The sequence below is a fragment of the Sus scrofa genome, chromosome 1 (assembly GCF_054392235.1).
Source record: "Sus scrofa isolate SSC_HxYL_T2T_F1_AM1 chromosome 1, Sscrofa_HxYL_maternal_Yorkshire_Landrace_v2.0, whole genome shotgun sequence".
Lineage (NCBI taxonomy): Eukaryota > Metazoa > Chordata > Mammalia > Artiodactyla > Suidae > Sus > Sus scrofa.
In genome coordinates this window covers 77,506,879-77,531,866 of record NC_139383.1, presented here as the reverse complement: position 1 = coordinate 77,531,866, position 24,988 = coordinate 77,506,879, and the positions used below count along the sequence as shown (strand labels likewise).

At 36.6% G+C, this 24,988-nt stretch overlaps 1 protein-coding gene across 6 annotated transcripts in view; it reads left to right on the top strand.

Annotated features, from left to right (window-relative positions):
* REV3L (REV3 like, DNA directed polymerase zeta catalytic subunit) overlaps positions 1-24,988 on the top strand; it is a 203,864-nt gene that overhangs the window by 40,531 nt on the left and 138,345 nt on the right. For all 6 annotated transcript variants that reach the window (XR_014807038.1, XR_014807043.1, XR_014807044.1 and 3 more), the window contains one exon: positions 24,654-24,843. Coding sequence is in view for 3 of the 6 variants with exons in the window: in XM_021091238.2 (XP_020946897.2) it covers positions 24,654-24,843 (190 nt within the window). In the remaining 3 variants the exon portion in view is untranslated. The remainder of the gene's footprint in view (positions 1-24,653; positions 24,844-24,988) is intronic.

Genomic DNA, 24,988 nt, shown 5'->3' with positions numbered 1-24,988 from the left:
GGTTAGGTAGGACCAGAACAAACTTTATCTAGGGCTAATTGTGCTCCACTTCTGAGGCAGTAATTTATGATTATTCTACCTGATGTCCTGTGAGGTATGACATCTTTTTCCTTCCTGAATGAAACACAAATTATTCCCACCACTGTCTGAATCTCCAAGGTTATTCCCTCTGCTTTTTTTAGTTGGTTCTTTTCCTGCTTGGGGTGGATTCCTCACAAGCATGTGGTGATACTGCTCTATAAAGACTTGAGAGGGACCTTCTACAGATCTACCCCACTCTTCTCTGCAGCTCTCTCCTCTCTAGTACTCTACCAGACAAATTCTAGCAGCTTCCTCATCTCAGGCATATGGCTGGAGGTTCCTTCTAACATTGCTCCCTAGAAACTCTATAAGCGGGGAGCTGCTAGAAGGGACTCATTTGTTTCCCTTCTCTCGGATTTACTCTCCTATACTAGCCCTTGTCCAGTGTCTGAAAACCATCATTTCATGTATTTTTCTTTTCTTTTTTTTTAAGTTGTTTCAGGTGGGAGAGTAAATATATTCCCTGTTACTCCAAATAGACCTTAAAGCCAGTCTGTTCATTTGTTAAAGATTCAGCTCAAGTATTAGTGCTTTTCCAAACTGTTTCATGATCTGTTCTCTAGTTAGGAATCATGTAGTCACAAAGAACAGAGCCCTTTCAAATCTTCATTGCATGGTACAGGTAGGTCTATCTTCTCTTCCATTCTCTTTTCTGCACATCAATTTCCTCAGCAGGATTCTTTCCACTTACCTTAGGTTCTCCTTTGCCAGGGTTTTACTTCTGACTTTAACCTAACATGACCTTTCAGCTCTAGTCCTTAAACTACGTAATCAGATTACCTGTTTATGTGAGTGGCCCCGAGGAGCCAGAAAATTAATGTTAGTCTTGGGTAAGTAGAGTTCAGTAGTGACATGACCGTGATTAATAATAAATGAAAATTAAAAATTTAAATTAGTAAGCATTTTACAATAAGTAGTTTGCATCAGAAATACCAACCTATAAATTCTACCTGGGAAATTAAAGTCTCAAATAATACTCAGTAAACACAATATTTGTGCCAAGGTAAGCTCAGACATTTTGCTGCTGTTTTTTGATTAATAAATAATACAATTAATCTAAAAACATTCACTAAGTATATGTTACATACCAGGCACTATCCAAGGCACTAGTAATTCAAAGGAGTTTACACTCTAGAAAAGGTTGGCAAACTATATATAGCCTTGAGAGCCAAATTCAGCCCCATACCTGTTTTTGTAAGTAAAGTTTTATTGGATCACAGCCCCTCTCATTTATTTTCGTATTATCAGTGGTGGTTTTTGTGCTTCAACAGGTTCTGAGTAGCTGTAACAGAGACTCTATGGCCCACAAAGCCTAAACTTTTATCTTTTTGTCCTGTTATGGAAAAAGTTGCCAACTCTTGGCAAGGTGATTATATGTATTTTTTAAATATAAAAAGTTGGGCTTCTTTTTGCAATGTCAGGACCTTCTTTAATCAGGTCTTAGATTTGGACCAAAATGAATATTTAGGAAGAGGTTAAATTACTTTCCTAGGAGTTCCCGTCGTGGCACAGTGGTTAACGAATCCGACTAGGAACCATGAGGTTGCGGGTTCGGTCCCTGCCCTTGCTCAGTGGGTTGACGATCCAACGTTGCTGTGAGCTGTGGTGTAGGTTGCAGACGTAGCTCGGATCCCGAGTTGCTGTGGCTCTGGCGTAGGCCAGTGGCTGCAGCTCCGATTGGACCCCTAGCCTGGGAACCTCCATATGCCATGGGAGCGGCCCAAGAAATAGCAAAAGGACAAAAAAAAAAAAAAAAAAAATTTACTTTCCTAAAGTCCAGACATTAGATTAGAAGTTCTTAGTTTCATTAAGACCATAGGATTGTTTTGTTTTTTAATTTTTGGTTGAATTTGAGATATCTCACATGAAGGCATCTGGGTTTGTGGTGATTCAGAACACATGAGATGTGTTTGGCAAGAGGCTAAAGGCCAAGTGTTGCAACCACCCACATAACAATCTTTTGCAAACCTTTGATTGTTTTCTGTAATTAAAAAAAAAAAAACCAGATTTTTTTTCCCCTGCAGTATGTTAAAACAAAAAAATATATATATATATGCTTTGATATGGTAGGTATAGTTGAAAATTAACTTGTTCTCAAATATAAAAATTAAACACAGAAGCTCAGGAGACATCATCTGCATCTAAGTGTGCTTGTGGGTTAGCAATCGGTATGTAGTTCCTCTCTGTTCATGGTTATCATTCGGTTAAGGTAAAGAAGTCTCATACAGATTTGTATGAAGTTATTCAACTCTGTATACTATAAGAACAGATGTTACTCATTTTTAGTATGTGCCTCTTTTTAAAAATGCCATAGCCAACAGTCTCAGTAGCAATGCTAGATTCTCCTACTGCTCCACAGGAGATTCCCACTGAAGAAAATCTTGGGAAGAAAAGGTAGAGTTCCCATGATTTGGGGAGTTTTCATAACTAAGATAACCATTTATCCCAGTTTGCTTGGGATGTTCCTAATTTACACTAATGTAATTACTAATAATGCCCCTCTTTATTTTCAAAAATTCTACTTTGGATGACATTGTACGGTCACCTTCTTTATCTATAATCATGTTGACCGTTGAGCAACTGGATTTGCTTTAAAACTTAGCATTTAACTAGATCATCATTTATTCTGATTGTCATTCTCACAGGAGAATTGGTGGATTGATGGCTCTAAGTCCGTATAGTTGTTAAAGTGAAACTTAACTCATACATAAGCTTATCTGATAGTAAGAACCTAGATGATGTGTGTTTCTGCAGTTCAAAATCCTTTGAATCCCCAGTGCTAACAGTGAACTTTTTGTGTAGTGTTTAGGAACTTTCTCAATCTCTTTTCTTTTCCTGTTTTTCTTTCTCGTTCCCATGAACCCTATTGCAGCCATACTTACATGGTTGGATTTTCCTCTGTGATTTTTCGAATTCCCATACTTTTTTTATACTGTTCCCTCCATTTTTTTTCCTTGTCTACATTTTCCAGTCTCCTTTTCCTATCTGTAGTTGTTAAATTCCTACCCATCCTTTAAAGTCCATTGCAGATATCACTTCCAGGAAACCTTTTTTGCCACCCCCCATTATAATTAAATTCTCTTTCCTCTGGGCTCCTTAAGCATATAGTTTCTGTCTCTATTATGTCTTATCATGGAACTTGGTGCCCCAGCTCTTTAAAGACCAGAGACTATATTTAATTCATTTTAAAATCCGCAATACCTATACAAAGCCTTTTTATATACTAAGTGTTCAGTAAAAATGTATGGTCATTTTTGGTGTATTCTCTTAATTTCTTTAGAACATTGGCCAGCAAATATTTTTAAAAGAGCTTTTTGCGGGGGAGCTTTGTAAGGGTAACTTTAATATGCCAATTTCTAAATTTGATACCTTTAATTGTCACTGCTTTGTTTTACGTGCATTCTTGTTAACACTTTTTTTTCTTCTGATAAGACACTTTAACTAAGACCAAAAGTGTCTATTTTTCCTTCATGTCCAAAGCAGTCTGCCATGTTATAAGAGCTTATGTTTTTTTCCCATTGCCTTCTTACTGTCTTCAGTTAATTCTTAAAAACGTTGAGGTGATCAGTTGCCTAACTACCTTAGTTCTCAGAGTTAATCGTCTCCTTCCATAAATCTCCCTTACTTTGGTCACTATATGTCCAGGGAAGAAGTAGGATGAAAATACTAAGTTCTCTTTGCCAGTTGAGGAAAATATACCTTAAATATTAACATGGTTTGTAAAATATTTCCACTGGCAAAAAAGAAAAATGAGTAGGTGACACTGCAGCTCTGGCACTTTTTTCTTTCAAATAAGTCTCATCTCATTAGACTTTGGGAATAGGCAAAGCCTGCAGCTAACTCCTTAGCCATGTTATCTTGTTTGTATCAAAAAATTTTATTTCGTTTTGTTTTGAATGAAAGTAGAAGCTCATAAGAATTTTTCAGAACCTAAAACCGAAAGATGAAGCCAGATTCTAAACTGCTTTCTTTGCCATAGATGTTTAATAATCAGACCATCATTTTTGTCTTTGGGAAGTTTTGTTACGGAGTTCTGTTCAGTACTCTGATCACATCTTAAACTTTTCATTTTTTTCGCTCAGAATAATAGCATTTTATTTCGCATAAATTATGAAGAGGATTGTGGCTTGTAAATGAAATAGGATAAATCGATTGGTCTCATCTTTCTCATTTGTATTATAGACTAAGTTCGTGGATCATCATGTATGTGATCAAGTCTGAAGTTAATGTGTTCTCATGTTAGGACAGTTAGGATTATAACACCACTGACTTGTGGGAGCATTTCAAGTTAAATAGTATCTTAAGTGTCACCACTTAAAGGTACACTTTATATTTCACCATGTTCTTGTGAGATGGACGTTGTTTTGGAATACCTGAGAGTTCTGGAAACGCATTAGGGGGAACCTTACATTGGGGCTTACATCAGATGTAATAGACCCATAGCCTTTGAGGAAGAGACATTAAATTCTTCCAGTTACAAGTTCTGGAAGTTCATCTAGATTGGGCCGAGAGGCAGTTTGTGAATGTTTGGGTGATGGGAGAGGTGATGGGACAATCCAACCAAAAGGTAGTCTTGCCTTCAGTGTTCCCCTACCTTTGACCTTCAGTCTGTGGTAATGACTTAGGGTCATCTTGAATAGTGTAGACTTTATCACAGGGGGAAAGTGGTATCATTTGATAGCTACAACGACAGGAACTCCCATTCTTAAAGAGTTTTAAATGTTTGCATTTGATTCATTGACCTTTTACTTTCAGATTTTTAAGTATAAGGAATTCATTAGAAAGTATTGCAGCAGTGGTTTTATAAATATTAATAATATATGTCTGATATGATTATAAATGGTATTTCCTTTTGGGGGGGTGGGGAGCTGTACCTGTGGCACATGGAGGTTCCCAAGCTAGGGGTTGAGTCAGAGCTGAAGCCACCAGCCTACACCACAGCCACAGCAATTCGGGATCCGAGTTGCATCTGTGGCCTACACCACAGCTCACAGCAATGCTGGATCCTTAACCCACTGAGCAAGGCCAGGGATAGAACCTGCCTCTTCATGGATGCTAGTTAGATTTGTTTCTGTTGAGCCATGATGGGAACTCCATAAATAGGTATTTCCTTTTAATCACTAATTTTATTTGATTAAAAATACGTCCCTGGAATGTTTTGTTTATTTTTGCCTTTGTTTTGGCCACACCTGTGGCATGAGGAGGTTGCCAGGTCAGGGATTGAACCTGAGCCACAGCAATAACAACTCGGATTCTAACCATTAGGCCACTGGGGAACTTCAGTCCTGGAGTTTTGTTGTAGTGTTTTAGCTTGTTTGAAGTAGTCCTTTGGTAAAGTGAAAAGAACACCAGACTAAGCAAGAGCTTACTATATTCCTTTTAACATATTCATATGAATAAAATTGAATTCATTTAAGATCATTTAAAGAAAAGAATCAAGAGCTTAGAGTTCTTCTGGTTCTGAGGTCCTCTTAAATTCTTGTTGTCCAGTTAAATGTGTGATTTTAGGTACTCCGAATCTTCTGTTTCATATATTAAATGGGTAAGCAAACTGCGATATGTCCATACAAGGAATTACTATGGACTAATAAAAAGGAGTAAACCACTGATACATGTGATGTAATGGGTGAACATCAAAATCACTGTGCTGGGCAGAATTCAGGCACCAAAGGATATGTACAGTGTGATCTCATTTTCATGAGGTGCTAGACAAAACTATTGTGAAAAATCGCAACAGTAATTGCCTCAGAGGAGATGGAGATTGACTGAAAAGCAGCATGAGGGAATTTTTAAGAGTGATGAAAATGGGAGATGTTCCAAAACTTGGTAAAGATATACACATTTGTCAGAATTAATCAAGGCACACTTAGTATTTGTGCATTTCACCAAATGGAAATTTTACCACTTTTCCTCCATTCCCCCCGGAAAAGAACAGTGAACAAACACCGAATTCTGGTTACTAGATGCGCCTTGCTCAGTGGTAGTGGTTAGTAATTCTCAAACTGCTTTTTATGTTTTCTGAGTTTTTGCAGATAAGTAAACATATTTAGGAAAATGGGAGCCAGGTTTCTCACTGTTGGAACAAGAGAGAAACATGGAAACAGGGACAACTAGAATGTCTCTGGGGTATTAGGTTGTAATTGGAGGTATCAGTATGAACTCAGTTTTTTACTATTATATGGAGAGAAGGCTGGGGGAAAGAGAAAGGGAGCAAAGGAGATGAGAGGGAGGGAAAGGAAAGAAGAAAGAAGATATATTGTGGTTGTATATGTGTATAAATATATGAATTTCCTAGCTTTGTTTGCTTAGAGGTTCTGGAATTAATGTCACCCCATAGCAATAGCAGTGAGCACACTCTGCATGTAGATTTTTTTTTTTTTTTTTTTTTTGTCTTTTATCTTTTTAGGGCCACACCAGCGGCATATGTAGGTTCCCAGGCTAGGGGTTGAATCGGAGCTATAGCTGCTGGCCTGTGCCACAGCCATAGCAATGCCACATCTGAGCCTCATCTGCGACCTACACCATAGCTCATGGCCATGCCGGATCCTTAACCCACTGAGTGAGACCAGGGATTGAACTCGTAACCTCATGGTTCCTAGTCAGATTTGTTTCCACTGCGCCACGATGGGAACTCCTACATGTAGATTTTGATTTCTAAATAGCATTCTCACTAAATGTACCTTTGAGAGATAGCTGATGTCATGTTTGGGCCAGAAAAAATAATATGATCCTGGAACATCTTATTGTTCCAGAAAATTAGAAAGTGTTCAAGGAATGATGGAAATATATCAAAAAGACACAAGAATTCTGGTTTCCATTCACGTGAAAAAATTTAGAAGTTGTCATCCTTGTTGTCTTGTTGTTGTGAGGACAACAAGAACGAAGTTGAATGAGCTAAAAATCAACCACTCTTCTTAGATCTGTAAGAGAATTGTGGTCACAGAGTAAACCAGTACCCAGCAAACCGCAGACAGATATGGAGAATCACAGCTTACCAGGAGCAGAAGCTGATGGAGTGAGGAAAAAAACTATTGACCTTCCAGAAACTGAGTGTGGATACACTTGAGAATTAAAAATTCCCAGGGGCTCAGCGACGGGGGTCCCACAGTGTTGTGAGTTTTTCTTCCAAAAGCTATACCAGGTTTTCACAGTGAGGACTGTGGGGGAAATCCCCTTATGCTTACAGCAAGAGGGAATGAATAGTAACCATTTTGAAATACCCATGAGCACTCTGTTCTCCCTCTGCCCCAAAAAGGAAACCACCAGAGCCTAACCAATCTGGGGAGCAGAAAATACCCAAATTCAGCCCCCTCTAGCCTTGCAGTCTCATCTAAGGGGGAGAAAAGGATGAGAGGCACTTGCGAAGGCCACAGCTGGGCATAACAGGGCCAACAAAAGACTCAGACCTATAAACATAAGACAATAGAACACTTTCCCCTCCCCCATATCTTATCACCATACCAACAGGACTCTCCTAGTAACAGAAGATTACAGATGGAAAAGTTGCAGGGCTCGCCCTCTTTTTAAGGAGTTTCTGGGGAAACTAAAAGACAACAGAAGAGATAAAAGTAAGGAAATTAGAGGAAATTTTAGCCTCTGCTACCTGTAGCTATATATAGTAAATACAGCCTAACTCCTAGTCAAATATGGCATAGATTTTGGAATTGTCTAACAGGGACTTTAAAATAACTTATTAATATGCCAAGAGCTCTAATAGGAAAAGTAGATAACATGCAAGAACAGATGGGTAAGGAGAGAAATGAAACTCTTAAGAAATGAAAGGAAATACTAATAATCAAAAGCACTGTAACAGAAATGAATGCCTTTGATAGGCTTATAAGAAAGAAGAGAGGAAGGAACATAAGAAATATTTGAAGTAATAATGACTGAGAATTTTCCAAAATTAATGACAGACACCAAACCACTGATCCAGGAAACTCAAAGGACACCAAATATGATAAATACTAAATCTACATCTAGGCATATCATTTTAAAATTGCAGGAAACCGGAGTTCCCGTCCTGGCGCAGTGGTTAACGAATCCGACTAGGAACCATGAGGTTGCAGGTTCGGTCCCTGCCCTTGCTCAGTGGGTTAACGATCCGGCGTTGCCGTGAGCTGTGGTGTAGGTTGCAGACGCGGCTCGGATCCCGCGTTGCTGTGGCTCTGGCGTAGGCCGGTGGCTACAGCTCCGATTCAACCCCTGGCGTGGGAACCTCCATATGCCGCGGGAGCGGCCCAAGAAATAGCAACAACAACAACAACAACAACAAAAGACAAAAAGACAAAAAATAAAATAAAATAAAATAAAATAAAATTGCAGGAAACCAAAGACAATGTCTTGAAAGGGGAAAATACAACTTAACATAAACAAGAAGGCTAAGAATTAATTGGACTTCTCTTCACAAACTGCAAGCAAGAAGAGAATGAAGTGAAACGTTTAGTATTGAAAGGAAAAAATAAAAAATCTAAAATTCTGGATACATTGAAATTATCATTCAAAAGTAGAGGAAAAATAAAAACTTTCTCAAATAAAAATTGAAGGAATTTGTCACCAGTAAGAAGTATTTCTCGCCTTGCAAGAAATGTTAAAAAGTCTTCAGAGAAAAGGAATGGTATAGGTTAGGATCCATATCAAAAAAGGAAGCTCATTAGAGAAAGAGTAAGTGAAGGTAAAATAAAACCTTTGTTGTCTTATTCTTAATTGATGTAATAGACAACTATTCAAAATAATAATAGAAGCAATGTATTGAGTGAATTAGTTTATGGGGAAGTGAAATGAATGATAGTCATATCATAAGGGGAAAAAGGGAGGAATTTAGAATACCATTATTAAATTTTTGGAATGCTATTATAATGTACTTGCACTACCTGTGCAGTGCAGTCCATATAGTGTTATTTGACAGTGAGTGTGGATTAGGTGTAAATATATACTGCAAACTAGAGCAACCACTAAAATTCAGTTTTTTCTTTTAATAATTTCAAAATGTTGCTTCACTGACTCTGCTTTGCATTGTTTTTAGTAGGTTTGGCAGTATGTTTCTGCCCCAAATTTTGGACTCCCAATATTCATGATTTATAACACTGCCTTATTTGGGCCCCTGTGTGACCAACTGTATGGTTAATAGAACTAACTGGTCATATCAGTTCAGTACTCTTAAATAACTAAATGTTGTCCTTAGAAACTCCTTTTACTTCATATGCAAAAATCATAGGTTATTTAGGGGTAGGAGGTTGAGCCATGGAAGGAGGGTATGCTGCTTCTACCTTTTGAGAGAGCAGATATTAAATGCAGTGTAGTAGTTTAGTTTTATTGTCATTTTTTTATGTCTGGAAAATAAAACTTTCTTACATTAATAGTTCTTTCTTAATCCTTAATTTCTTTATTTGTTTTTGGTAAAGATCATTTTAAGTGGAATATCTCTCTATAATAAATGATTTCTATAATACAAATCCAATAATTCATTTTGATGAATGTATTGATTTTAATGGTATATTCAAAGTTAGGTCTTCTCATTAGAGACCTCCAAAGAAAACAATTGGTATGGATAGTTAAAAATATATGAATACAGCTGAATTATTATAAAGCTGAATGCAGCTTTATTCAGATGTAGTTCATGTACCATGCAACTTACCTATTTAAAGTGTACAATTTAATGATTTTGAATATATTCACAGAGTTTTGCAGCTATCACCACAATCAATTTTAGAACATTTCTAAACAGAGCAGTTACTACCCATTTGACTCAACACCATCAGCCTTTCAACTTCTAATAACCTTTCTGTCCCTGTAAATTTACATATTTTAGACATTTCACATAAATAGAATTATAACAATATGTGATCTTTTGTGTCTGGCTTCTTTAACTTAGCATAAGGTTTCCAAGGTTCATCCATGTTGTAGCATTTATCAGTACTCATTCCTTTTTATGGCTGAGTAAATATTCCATTGTATGGATTCCTGTCTATATCCATTCATCAGTTGATGAACGTTTGGGTAATTACCACTTTTTGGCTTTTATAGGTAATGCTGCTATGCGCCTTTATGTGCAAGTTTTTGTGTGGATGTATATTTTCATTTATCTTGGGCGTGTATCTTGGAGTAGAATTGCTGGTCATATGATAACTGCGTTTAATCCTTTGAAGAACTGTCAGACTGCTTTCCAAACCAGCCACACCATTTAACATTTCCACCAGCATTGTATGAGTTTTCTAATTTCTCCACAACACTTGTTATCGTCTGACTTTTTTATTATAGTATCCTAGTGGGTATAAAGTAGTATTTAATTGTAATATTGATTTGCATTTCACTGATGGCTACTAAGGAGGAGCATCTTTTAATGTACTTCTTGGTTTTTTTACGTTGTCTTGGAGAAATGTCTGTTCAGATCCTTTGCCCATTTAAAAATTGAGTTATTTGTCTTTTTATTATTGAGTTGTAAGAGTGTTTATTCTAGATACAAGGCCCTTATAAAATATGATTTCCTAATAGTTTCTGTTATTCCTTGAGTTATCTTTTTACTTTTTTGTAGATGGGTAAAAGTTTAATGCTTTTGAGTGTTTAGCTACCTTATGGTATGGTTGGGAAATTTACTAGATTTGCATATTTTAATTATTTGCAATATTTTATTTATGTGCCTTTGAAAGAAAATCCAGGCATTTATATACAAATTTGACTGGACAGTAAGTTTATTTTGATTAGCTGTTAATATTGCTTTAAATCATCTGAGTTGAATTTTTACATTGTAATCAAATTATTAATTTTACTTTAAGACGTTGAATTACTTACTTTTCAGTTGAAATGCCACAGAGATTACTATGTGTGACCATTTGGGCTAAAACAGTGAAAACGATAATTATTTTATAAGCCAGAATTTTATTTTTTAGCAAGGGTTAATAAGCACTAGTTATTTTTATGACATTTAATCTGAAAGGTACACTTTTTTTTTTTTTTTGGAAATTCTAGCTTGAAATCACTCTTAGCAGTTTAAATTTTTAAGGCTAAGCTTTTTAAAAATATGGTGTGTGAAATAGTACCCAAATGGAGGTTCACAGTCACTATGAAAGTAAAGGTAGGAGTTCCTGTTGTGGCGCAGCAGAAACGAATCCAGCTAGGAAATGTAAGGTTGTAGGTTCCATCCCTGGCCTCGCTCAGTGGGTTAAGGATCTGGTGTTGCCATCAACTGTGGTGTGGGTTGCAGATGCCACTCGGATCTGGCGTGGCTGTGGCTGTGGCCGGCAGCAACAGCTCCGATTTGACCCCTAGCTTGGGAACCTCCATATGTCGTGGGTGCAGCCCTAAAATGGTGAAAGACAAAAAAAAATTAAAGGTAATTACCGATTTCCTTTCTGTAATAATGACTGAAAACTAAACTTTGCAATTTGGACATATCATTTCATCAGATTTTTGACATATTAATCATAAAAGAATTTGTATGTTATGTTTGGCTGTTGGATATTTTACTGTTTAACATGGAAAGTTGGTCCTTAATTCAGTCCCCTCTAGTACATTGCAAATAGGGGGAGATAGGAAGGCATTATGCATTTATAAATTAGCATTTGAAAAGCTAATTTATTAGGAGAAAAAAACAGTCAAATTTTCTGCTAGACTCAGTTTTTGAAAGCCCTCTTAGGATTTACCCAGTATGAAAAAAACATCCTGTTGTGTCAATTTTCCAACCATAAATTCTTGGCATCAGCTTTGGGTGTTCTGTAATTCAGTTGAGTTGTGATACTAACTACCCGAAGTTTGTGCAGATCCCACAGTAAGGGATCAGTCCTGTAAGACTGTTCCCACTTTAGATGCCAGTCACCAATGGAGTCCCTAGGCCACATGCACTTCTGTTCAGTCAACTATAGATTAGGGAGTTTCCACAACCCCTCCTTCAACCCCCTTTCAGATTCAATAAATTTGCTAGAACAATTTACAGAATTCAGGAAAGTGCTGTACTTACACAGCTTATTAATAAGGATATAAATGAGCAACCTGAGGAAGATTATACATAGGGCAAGGTTCAGAAGGGTCCTGAGCTCAGACGCCTTTGTCTTCATGGAGTTGGGATGGTCTACCAATCAGAAACTCCCCAAAGTCTCATTGTTCAAGAGTTTTAATCGAAGTTTAATTATAAAGGCATGATTGGTTGATTCATTGGCCATGGGTGATTGAAGCTGGAGATGAGATGGAGATAAATGTATCAACTGGACACACTGGTACCATTTAAGGGTACTGTTAAATGTAAAAATGGGAAAATTGATCTTCCCCATTGAGTAGAGGGCCATAGGCCGAGATATAATGTATGCTTTGGCCACCTGACGGTTGTGTTAAAGTTTTACATCTGCTATTTTGCTATTTGTTTTCTCATGTATAAAAGCATAAAACATTTTTATTGCTCTTTTCCTCCATTACAGCCTTCTTTTATGCTGAATAGATATTTTCTAGTATACTGTTTAATTCTGTTACTCTTTTTTGTGTGTGTATGTTTGTGTATATGTGTATTTGGGGTTTTTTTGTGGTTGCCGTGGGGACTGCAGCTGACATCTTAATTTAAAAGTTTTGATTAATCCCAGTTTAATTTAAATATATAAAAACTTTGCTCCACTGTAACACCATTTATATAAACTACATCTTTATACATTATAAGCCCATCAATACAATTTTATAATTATTTTATGCACCTGCCCTTTAAAGGAGCTAAGGGAAGAGTTAACGGAAATTTTTTTCTTTTGTACTCACCTACATAGACACCTTTACTCCTGCTTTTTATTGCTTAGTGTGGATTTGAGTTACTGACTATTGTTCTTTCATTTCAGCCTGAAATGAAATACCCAGTTCTGCAAGGGACATTTTCTCAATTTTCATTTTTCTAGGAATGTCTTAATTGCTTTTTTCCCACCTCACCTAGCTTTTCTTCATTTTTGAGGGTTACCTTTGCTAGATAGAGAATTCTTGGATGACGGTCTTTTTCTTTCATCACTTTGACCATGTCATCCTACTGGTCACTGGCCTCCATGGCTTATAATGAGAAATCAGCTATTAATCTTATTGAGGAAACTTTGTACATGCAAATTGTTTTTCTTTTGCTGCTCTCATGACTTTCTCTCTGTCTTTTGACAATTTGGCTATGAAACATCTAGGTATGGATTGCTTCCATTTTGTCCTGTCAGAGTTTTTGAACTTCTTAGAGATAAAGACAAATGTTTTCCATCCAATTGGGGAAGTTTTTGTCATTATTTTTTCAAATATACTTTCCACTCCTTTTTTCTTTTTGTTCCTCAGATTGGAGAAGCTCAAGTGACCTGTCTTTAACTTGACTGATTCTTTTATCTGCCAATTCAAATATGCTACTAAGCGCCTTTACGAAATGTTTCATATCTATTATTGCCCTTTTCAACTCCAAAATGTCCATTTGATTTTTTTTTTCCTAACTGCACTGGGCGAAAGTACCCCTTTCACATTTAAATTCCAACTTTCTATTTGATTCTTTTTTATAATTTCTATCTCTTCATATATATTATCTTAGGTAAAACATGACTCTGAAACTTTGCTTTAATTATTTAGATGTAATTTATTTCTTTGAAATGTTTGTAATTGGTATAAGGTATTTGTCTAGTAAGACCAATATCTGGGCTTCTTCAGAGACAATTTTTTGACTTTTTTTCCTATGTATGAGCCATACTTCACTGTTTCTTTGTATGTCTTATAATTTTTGTTGGGAACTAGACATTTAAAATAATGTGACAGTTAAAGAAAATTATATTCCTTCCTACCCCCTGGATTTGTACAGTCTCTATTCTTTGAAGCCTTTTCAGCTAGCAGTGGTCAGTTACTGTTTGGTCGGAGGTTTCTTTAAATGCCTTTCAGCTTTTGCTCAGGGTGTGTGTGTGTGTGTGTGTGTGTGTGTGTTCAAGTAGATCTTCAGGGTCAGCCAGACATGAAAGATTAGGGCCTTCTCAGGTCTTCCTGCACATTCACACAACTCACACATACGTATAACCTTCTAAATTCCCAGAACTATGTCAGAACATTCAATGCCCCTTATGGACATTTCATTCCTCAGTTTTTCCTTTTGAGTATTTTGATCAGCTGCTTATTAGCTACAACTAGTACAACTCCCTCAGGCAACTGCAGTGTTAAACAATTGCTATTGCCTGTTTTCAGCAAATATGCTGCAGATGGCACTATACACATAGAGTGAATCCTGAGTCTTATCAAATAAAGACAGTTCCCAAGAATGGAGATTTTTGGCATGCTGCCGGGCAGGCAAATAGTGATAGTTTTCTGGGGATGGAGTTTTGGGGGAACTTCAAATCTATTCTGGCTTCTCCAGTATTCTGGCTTGGCTTTTGGGTTTCCTAACTACCATCATTGCACGGTTTTGGTTTTTCAAGGCTAGTCTGGGGCTGGGGTTGGGGTGATTGGATTAGGGCATGTTAAGATGCTATAAAGCTTGATGTTCTTGCTAAGAGTCAGCTGGTTTTCTTGAATGAATATTCCTTGGATTGTTTCAGCCCTTTAGTAAACTTCCAGAATGCTGGGAAAAATTGATTTTGAAAGTATTTGCAGTACTCTTTTCAAAATTCTTTTGTCAAAGTACAGTTGATGTACAATATTATATAAGTTATAGGTGTACAATATAGAGATTCATAGTTTTTAAAGGTTATACTCCATTTAGAGTTATTATAAAATATTGGGTGTATTCCCTATGTTGTAAAATATATCCTTATAACTTATTTTATGCATAATATTATTGCCTTACTCCTATATTGCTCCTTCTCTCTTCCTTCTCCCTACTGGTAACCATTAGTTTGGACTTATTTCAGTTAGTGTAATGTCCATCCATGTTGTTGCAGATGGCAAAATTTCATTTTATTTTATGACTGAGTAGTGTGTGTGTGTGTGTGTCACAGCTTCCTTATTTGTTGATAGAGACATGGTTGTTGTAAATAATGCTGCTATGAACATTTTTGAATTAGTGTTTTCATTTTCTTTGGATATATGCCAAGAGTAGAATTGCTGGGTCATGTGGTAGTTCTGTTTTCAGGGTTTTGTTATTGTTGTTGTTGTGTGTGTGATTTGGGGAGGGGGGCACAGCCAGGCCAGGGATTGAACCTGTGTCACTGCTGCTGCAGTGACAATAAGGGATCCTTACCCTGCTGTGCCATAAGGGAACTCCCTATTTTCAGTTTTTTGGAGAAATCTCCATACTTTTCTCCACAGTGACTGCACCAATGTACATCCCCTCCTACAGTATACAAGAGTTCCCCTTTCTTGATATCCTCACCAACATTTGTTATTTGTGTTCTTTTTGATGACAGCCATTCTGACAAGTGTGAGGTGATAGCTTGCGGTTTTACTTTGCATCTCCCTGATAATTAGTGATGTTGACATCTTCTCATTTGCCTGTAGGCTATCTGCATTTCCTCTATGTTTCCTATATAAAAATGTCTATATTCAGGTCTTCTGCCCATTTTTTAAGTGGTTTGTGTTTTTTGATGTTGGGTTGAGTGAGCTGTTTATATGTTTTGGATACTAACCCCTTATCCGTTGTGTCATCTGCAGACATTTTCTCCTATTCAGTAGGTTATCTTTTCATTTGACAGTATTTGCCAGTATTGTTGCTTTTATGGAGGAACAGATTTTCAAATGTCCTTCCTCTGCCACTCTGGAAGTGCCACTTCCCATTCCTGTATATTTTTATCAGCATCCTGCTTCCAGTTTCTGATCCATCTTCTCATTATTTGCCTTTCTCTTGTATGTTTCAGCTGGACCCTTAGAACTTTGGTTCCATGGCTAACATACTTACATTCTCAGTTATCCACTGACTGTTACCTCCCTTTCTTGCCAGGCAGCCCTTTCAGGGACTGATTCTCTCACATGTCACGTAATAAAAATCCTCTTCCTCCATTAAATATTAGTATTCCTCAAGTTTCTGGCCTACCTCCCTTCTCTTGTCTGCCTATACCTCTCAGTATTCTTACCCAGTTGCTGCTGATACTCTCAAATCTGTGGTCTTATCTAGCCCAGATCCCTGTCTTAAGCTCTACATCTGAATCTAATTGTGCTTAATATAAATCTTCATTTGGAATTTCTACAGGCATGTAAACTTCCTCAAGTTCAAAACAAATCAGTTTATTTTTCCTTCTCGGTTTTCTTTGAGTGACATTCCCATTTATCCAGTTGCCTAAGCCACAAATTTGGGTCAGTTTTTATTCTTTCTCCTTTACCCTACCTCCAAATTGTAGTCAGTTACCTTTCCACTCTGTGCCCTAAATCTTTCTTTACTTAGGTTTTCTGCATCTCTACTGATGTCTTGCTGGAATTACTCCAGTAGCCTCCTATAAAGAGATCTTCCCGTTATTGTTCTGTCCCCATCGTCTTCACAATGTATCCACAAGGGACTTTATAAAATGCAAATCCACCACAGTTCACAGAGTCCACATGCACACCCCAGTTATACTTTTCCCTTCTCTCCATTGCATTCCTTGCTCCATCCTAATGGCCTTTTCCCTATTTCTGGACTGTGTCATGTTCTGGTTTGCTTTCAGGTGTTTGTATATATCTCAGTGTTCTTTCTCACTTTGCTCTTTGGTTATTTTCTCAGGGAAGCCTTCCTGTATTGTCACAAACTGAGCTAGATACTTCAGTATAGAATTACCACACTGTAATTGCCTATTTGCTCATCTTTATCTCCCAGTAGAATCACAAGTCCGTGAGATTAGGGACTGTGATCACAAGAAGTTTATGGCCTAGCACATAACACTGGATTTCTACAAATTATTTGGTGAATAAGAAGTATGCCTACATATATGAATGAAGGAGCCAACCATGTTCAGCACTGAGAATACAGAGATATATTAGCCAAATTATCAGTGAAATAGACCTTTGTAACATCTGGCATTTAAGGGATATAGCTGTATTAGTAATGTGGGATTAGTAACTGAAATGATTCTAAATTTCTGTATACTTCAGTTGAAGAAATAAAATGACATGAATGTATGTGAGACTCCAAAGCATTATTTAAAAATGAAAGGAGAAAATGAAGAGAAACCATTCAACAGGAAGTTATATACATTTGCCCTTTGTGAAGTTAGTAATTAGTTTTTGTTCTGTTGTGTTTTTAATTTCTGGTCATTGAGAAGTAGGTGTTTTCTTCCTCCTTGCCTTTCTTGTACACAAATTGTATACAATTTGTATATTTATTAAATATATACAAGCCAAAAAAATCGCCCATTTGGTTTAGTGTATTATGTATAGTTTCATAACTGAAATAAATCTAGCACCAGAAATAAATATATCATAAACATCTCTTTATTCTCAGAAATACACATCAATACAATCTGGTGCTGAGGTCAGCAAGTTTTTTCTTTATAGGGCTATTTAGTATTTGAGACTTTGAGGGCTAAAAGCAGCCATAGACCATTCCAAATGGGTGTGGTTTATTCCAATAAAACTTTATTTACAATAACAGTTGTCAAGCAAGATTTTGTATGAGAGCCATAGATCTGGTCTGTGTTATAGATATACCATAATTACTTAATCTCCTATTTGGGGAAATTTATTATCTTAATCTTTTTACTATTATTAGTTATATTAGTATCTTAATATCTAAATCTTTATGTACATTCTTACGTTTTTCCTTAGCATAAGGATCTGGATTTGCCACAGGTGTGGCGCAAATCAAAACTGCAGTGTGGTTTTGATCCCTGATCTGGGAACTTCCACATGCTATGGGTGTGGCCAAAAAAAAATTTTTTTTAAATGAGAATCGGTGATATAACAGTTGCTTTCTAACTGTGACTATGAGGAGTTTTGTTTGGTTCTTGTTGTGGTTTGTGGTTTTTGTGGGTACGGGGAAAGAAAGATGGAGTGAAACTTTAGATAGAAGCATATAAAGATTAGAGGGGAACATTGAGTTAATGCTAGTAATATAAAACTTAAAAAGAAATGTTCCATGAAGAAGAAAATATGAAAAATTTCATAAATATAAATTTTCCACCAACTTTCTGTTCATCTGTTTGATGACTCTATAGAGTTTTGCTTAAAATCTTGTGTAGATTGGGACTGGGGAGATGGAGTTTGCAAATTACAAAATGAGCACTTCTTATTCAGTCTTGTAAGATACTCTTAGGCCAGCATGATTTTGATTATGATTACCCACCAGCTTGTTTTTTAAAAAAAGAAAAAAGAAGCCATTAAACTTTTCTGTTGTTGTTAACAAGGAAGTCTAATCAATTAGAGCAAGGATTGGCAAATTACTATCACTTACATACTGTCTGTGATTATTGTCAGGCTACAACAGCAGAGTTAAGTAGTTGTATCAGAGACAGTATAGCCTATAAAGCCTAAAATATTTACTATATGTCACTTTACAGAAAAAAATTTACGGATTCCAGAATTAGAGGAATGGCACATATTCATCTTTCTGTTTATTGAAAATGGATCTACAGAAGCAAAAGTAATTTTGTTCCAAATAAACTAACAACATTTTAGAAGCACAGTTGATTAAGAGACTAAATCTGGGCACTTAAAACATAGACAAAAATGTGGAAAACAATGTAAGAAATGTTGGACTACAGAGGACTTAATGTTTAGAGTAATTGTAAGTTCTGAGAAAGATTATATTTAGAGCAACCAAGTGCTGGCTGTTACAGAGGCAACTACCTACTTACATACAGTTGTAAAGTATTGCTATAGTGTCTTTTTTTTTTTTTTTTTTTTTTGTCTTTTGTCTTTTGTCTTTTTAGAGCTGCACCCGCTGCATGTAGAGGTTCCCAGGCTAGGGGTCCAGTCGTACTCCAGAGCCACAGCAATGCCAGATCTGAGCCGCGTCTGCGACCCACACCACAGCTCATGGCAACACCAGAACCTTAATTCACTGAGCAGGGCCAGGGATCGAACCCGCAATCTCATGTTTCCTAGTTGAATTCTTTTTTGCTGCGCCACGAAGGGAACACCTAGTGTCTTTTTTTTTTTTTTAATAATTTTTATTTTTTCCATTATAGTTGGTTTACAGTGTTCTGTCAATTTTCTGCTGTACAGCAAAGTGACCCAGGCACACATGTATATATTCTTTTTCTCACATTTTCTTCCATCATGCTCCATCGCAAGTAACTAGATATTATTCCCTGTGCTGTACAGCAGGATCTCATTGTGTTTTCCTTCCAGAAGCAATAGTTTACATCTGTTAACCCCAAATTCCCAGTCTATCCCACTCCCTCCGACTCCCCCTTGGCAACCACAGGTCTCTTCTCCAAGTCCGTAAGTTTCTTTTCTGTAGAAAGGTTCATTTGTGCCATGTATTAGATTCCAGATATAAGTGATAACATATGGTATTTGTCTTTCTCTTTCTGAGTTACTTCACTTAGTATGAGAGTCTCTAGTTCCATCCATGTTGCTGTAAATGGCATTATTTTGTTCTTTTTATGGCTGAGTAATACTCCATTGTGTATATATATACCACATCTTAACCCATTCACCTGACGATGGACATTTAGGTTGTTTCCATGTCTTGGCTATTGTGAATAGTGTTGCAGTGAACATACTGGTGCATGTATCTTTTTCAAGGAAAGTTTTGTCCAGATATACACACAAGAGTGGAATTACTGGGTCATACAGTAGTTCTATATTTTAGTTTTCTGAGGTACTTGCATGCTTTTTTCCATAGTGGTTGTATCAATTTATATTCCCATGAATAGTGCAGAAGGGTTCCCTTTTCTCTGCACCCTCTCCAGCATTTGTCATTTGTGAACTTATTAATGATGACCATTCTGACTGGTGTGAAGTGGTACCTCATAGTAGTTTTGATTTGCATTTCTCTACTAATCAGTGATGTTGAGCACTTTTTCATGTGCTTGTTGGCTATCTGTATATCTTCTTTGGAGAAATGTCTGTTCAGGTCTTTTGCCCATTTTTCCATTGGGTCGTTGGCTTTTTTGCCATTGAGTTGTATAAGTTGTTTGTATATTTTAGAGATTAAGGCCTTGTCAGTTGCATCTTTGCAACTATTTTCTCCCATTCTGTAGGTTCTTTTTTTTTTTTTTTTTTTTAATGGTTTCCCTTGCTGTGCAAAATCTTGTCAGTTTGATTAGGTCCCATTGGTTTATTTTTGCTTTTATTTCTGTTGCCCTGGGAGACTGACATATGAAAACATTTGTAAGGTTGATGTCAGAGAATGTTTTGCCTATGTTCTCTTCTAGGAGTTGGATAGTGTCTTGTCTTACATTTAAGTTTTTAAACCATTTTGAGTTTGTTTTTGTGTATGGCATGAGTTATATTCCAGTTCCATTGATTTATATGTAGCTGTCCATTTTTCCCAGGCTATAGTGTCTTTAAAAGTGAGCAGTTATGATATGACAAGTTTGCTGGTGCTTTCCTGAAATACCTTTGTTGCAGTTTCTGAATAAGGCAATATCAGTCAAACTGAAAAATTCAGACTCGTAAAATTTATCTTGAAACCTGTGTACATAAGCTTATTCTCCCAATGACAGTCTATTCCTCCTGGATTTGTTGCCTTATTTCAGTTTCACATGACAATAATAGGGGATACTCAGAGAGTAGGAATATTTTCTTTATTTGGATCCACATGTTACCTAGCAATAGCTAATATCCAGAATCTTCTCAGAACCCCAAATCATTTAGTAAGATTTCAAAATAGCATCTGTTTCACTAATTTCATAAAAAAACTTTTAACTTTAATTTTTTTACAACCACATCTGGCATATGGACGTTCCCAGGTTAGAGATGGAACTGGAGCTGCAGCTGCCAGCCAACGCCACAGACACAGCAATGCGGGATCAGAGCTGCATTTGTGACCTATACCACAGCTCACAGTTCCTTAACCCACTGAGTGGGGTCAGGGATGGAACCTGCTTTTTCATGGATACCAGTCAGGTTCATTACCACTGAGCCACAATGGCAATGCCATAAAAACATTTTTAAAGGAATCCTATGTATGGAAGGAACTCTCTGGAGGGTAGTGAAAAAGCCTCTTAGGCTGAAATCAAACCTTCCTCTTAACTAGGCTACTAAATAGATGTTGAAAAAACTTGAAATCCCTACCAGCTACCTGGACTTCATTTAAGGGAAGCCACTAATTTAATGCTTTTGCCACTGGTTTTAGGGTGTTTTCTCACAGCTGAAACTAATCCTAATTAAGGCAGTTAGGATAGACTGATGTATCTTTGAAAGACTTTATATTTGTATGGCTCCACACATTTATGTGTGTTAGAGCTGATATAGGGAAATAAAAGTGGACTGTATCTTGTGAATAAAATGCAATACTATAACAGAACTACACAGTTTACTGTAATAGAAGACATAGTATTGCCAAAAAGAAATTGATTCATGTTCATTTTTACACATTTCTTTTAACTTTTTGAGTTTATTTTATCTTATTCTCATAATTTCTGTGATACTCTGTAACAGAGTATTATTGCTCTGCCAAGAATTCCTTGTGATGTGATTGTTCTTTAGGAGATTGTTCTTGAGGAAGGGTGGTGAGGCACTGAGCCATCCCTAGCTGATGGAGAACTAGAGGGAAGTGCATCTGTCTAGATATAGTGACTACATCTTGTGTGGGACTTCGGATATTGAGGGTAGGAAAGTGCGAAAAGCTAAGGACCCTTTATGTCCTTTTGTGCCCCAGATAGTGGTGCCTTAGTTGTAGCAGAGTCCCTTTGTTTTCAGAAGTTTTTTTTTTTTTTTTCAGATATTCTAGGCTTTTAAACCATTCCTTCTCCTTAAATGACTATTCTGATTTGCTGGAGGTTTGTTCATTCATTTAATAAATATCAAACACATACTGTGTGTTTTGTGCTAGATCCTGGGAATATTACAATCATTCACACACAGCACCAGTTCCCAAAGAACTTGCAGTCAAATGAGAAAGTCAGATACGAAAACAGGTGTTTATAATACAAAATAACTGAGGAATTAATTATTATGGAAGCCAGTATTAACTTTTTAAAATATTGAACTAGCATGGTTAAATGGAAAGAGCATTGGTTTTAGATTTTGTTCATCTGCTTCTAAATCCTGATTGAATTACTTAAAAGGTATGTGATTTTGGGAAAGCTAACCTTTGTGATATTGGCAAGGTTGTTCTAAGTTTCAGAAATAAATATATGTAAAGCACTTAGTCCAGTGCCTGCTGAATAAATCATTTCTGCTTTTTTCCTAAATCATACACCACAGATTATTACAATTCTAAAGCCTATAAATGGAAAGATAATTTCTCTGGTCCCTACTTAAGAGGATATTTTAATTTTTTTTATGAACTTCGTAAGCATTCTGCCTAAAGAGAAACTCTGAATAGAAATCAGATTTTATAATTATTCTTGTAAAATTTATCCAAATTTCCATTATTAAGGTATAGACTATAAAATTAATATCTTAGGAATTTGGAATATTGATTGTGAAATATGCTAGTAATTCTGTAATTACTGGTCTTAGAGTTTTTCAGCTTAAAAAGGGAATACTTTTCTGTCTCCCCACCTCCCTCATCTTGTGGTTTAGCAGGCCAGCTACTTTTGACCAAATTGTGGTTTATATCCAGAAGTGTAATGGTTATAACCTTTTTTCATGAGATGTTTAAAAAGCATTCACACAGGAGTTCCCGTCGTGGCGCAGTGGTTAACGAATCCGACTAGGAACCATGAGGTTGCGGGTTCGGTCCCTGCCCTTGCTCAGTGGGTTAACGATCCGGCGTTGCCGTGAGCTGTGGTGTAGGTTGCAGATGTGGCTCGGATCCCGCGTTGCTGTGGCTCTGGCGTAGGCCGGTGGCTTCAGCTCCGATTCAACCCCTAGCCTGGGAACCTCCATATGCCGCGGGAGCGGCCCAAGAAATAGCAACAATAACAACAACAACAACCAAAAAGACAAAAGACAAAAAAAAAAAAAAAAAAAAAAAGAAGAAAAAAAAGCATTCACACAGATCATCAGTAAATTGATGAAATATCTTCTCTTAAGACTTACTCATCATTACAGTTTGATTTTTTTTCTATTTGAAGAATTAAAACCTGTAATATTAAAGAAATAGTATCATGCTGTATTTAGAAATGAAACAGAATAGTCTAATAATTTGCTTTTAACTGAAAATATTTTCATTCCTTTGAAATTAAGTAACATAAAAATAGGAACCAAAATTGGTTTAACGGCAACAATATGTAATTCTTTGAAAGCATCGAAATTGGTAGCTCAAGTCAGAACACCGCACTTGAGAGGGTATAGATCTTATTCCATTATGTGACCTTTCCAGTTTTGTTACACTTTATATAATAACTATTCCAGATTTGTTTGTTAATTCTCTTATAACTGTACTTTAAAAATAAAACAGGTTAATGTTATACACTATAAAAAGTGGAGATAACAATATATCAACAGGACATAGAACTATTTTCTGTGTATTTTTTATAAATCACTCTAAGTTATAAATGGGAAGTCGTGATCAAATAAATACTTACTTTTCTACCAAAAGAAAAAGCCAGTGGAACAGAGTGGGATAAGTGGTGGGGGAGAAGCCCTAGGATTGTGTTGGCAGGGGCAGTACAGTAATAATAGTGAGTGACAGCATGAGAAAAATGGATGTATTCTTCCATCACTGCTGTTCTCCTCTCTATTCGAATTAGACAAATGGCATGTGCCCAAGGGGAAATGGGGACAATGTTCTGAGGACAGGAACCACTGTTACACAGCCCTGTGGATTTAGGAGAGTAATGTTGCATCTGCTTTTCGTTGCTCCTGTTACTTAACCTTGTCGTGGATACATTATTGTTCCTATAGCACTTGTTTTGTGGGTTCTTACTCATACTACTTTCTTTATCATGGCTGTATGGGATTATCTGTTGAGAAATAAGCACCATTTACCCCTTCTGCACCTTGCTTGATATAATGGCTTCTTAGGAAGTATGCATGCTTGTTTTTTCCCCCTCATTATGTCTCCCCTGTCTCACTCCACCAAATGGGCAATTTAGATATCCACAAGTCCATTGAAGGCAACTGTCTGTGGGGGTTTTCTTTTGATTTGTTTTTGCCTGTTTCATTTTTTTCCCCTTAATCACAGAATTTCTTTTTAACCCTTCCCAATTCCTTCCCCTTCCTCTCCACTAGCAAAATTGCACACAATGGAACTGCTTTTACCCTCTCCGAGAGCTCTTTATCTTAGGGAAGTCTCTTAGTTGAAACCATTTATGTCAAGATATTCATTGACTTATTTACTAAAGTTTTAGTAAATTTTTGTAAGCTTCATAACACTGTGTTAAGTGGTATTATAGGACAATTCAGTGAAGTACATAAAAATAGTTAGATTATTAGAGTGAAATATTCAAACATATTTTCACCAAAACTTACTATTTAAATCATACTGTAATGCTTATACTTATAAAATGCTTTTGTGTGTTGTGTTATAAAATGTAGTCAATACAGGTGGCTTTAACTATGGGTTAATTACTTCAACCCTTCCCTCAGATAAGCTGTGTTGTCATTAGACCATTTAAATGACTTGTATTCTGAGCTTTGTACTGTTAAGGTTTTAAAGTGCATCTCAAGACTAAACTTTATGATATGTTACATTTTAGGTCAGAAGACATGTCTTCATCTACATGGCATCTTTCCTTACCTCTATGTGCCATATGATGGTTATGGACAGCAGCCAGAAAGCTATCTTTCTCAGATGGCATTCAGTATCGACAGAGCACTTAATGTGGCTTTAGGCAAACCATCTTCCACTGCTCAGCACGTGTTCAAAGTGTCATTAGTATCAGGAATGTAAGTATATAATAACATCTTTTAAAATTCTGTGTTATCTGTATTTATGCTGCTCTCCTAGTTAAGAGAAAACATAACCAAATATACTTTGTTCATTTTTCTTTTACTTCTAATCTAAGGGCACTGGGGTGAATTTCTTACTATT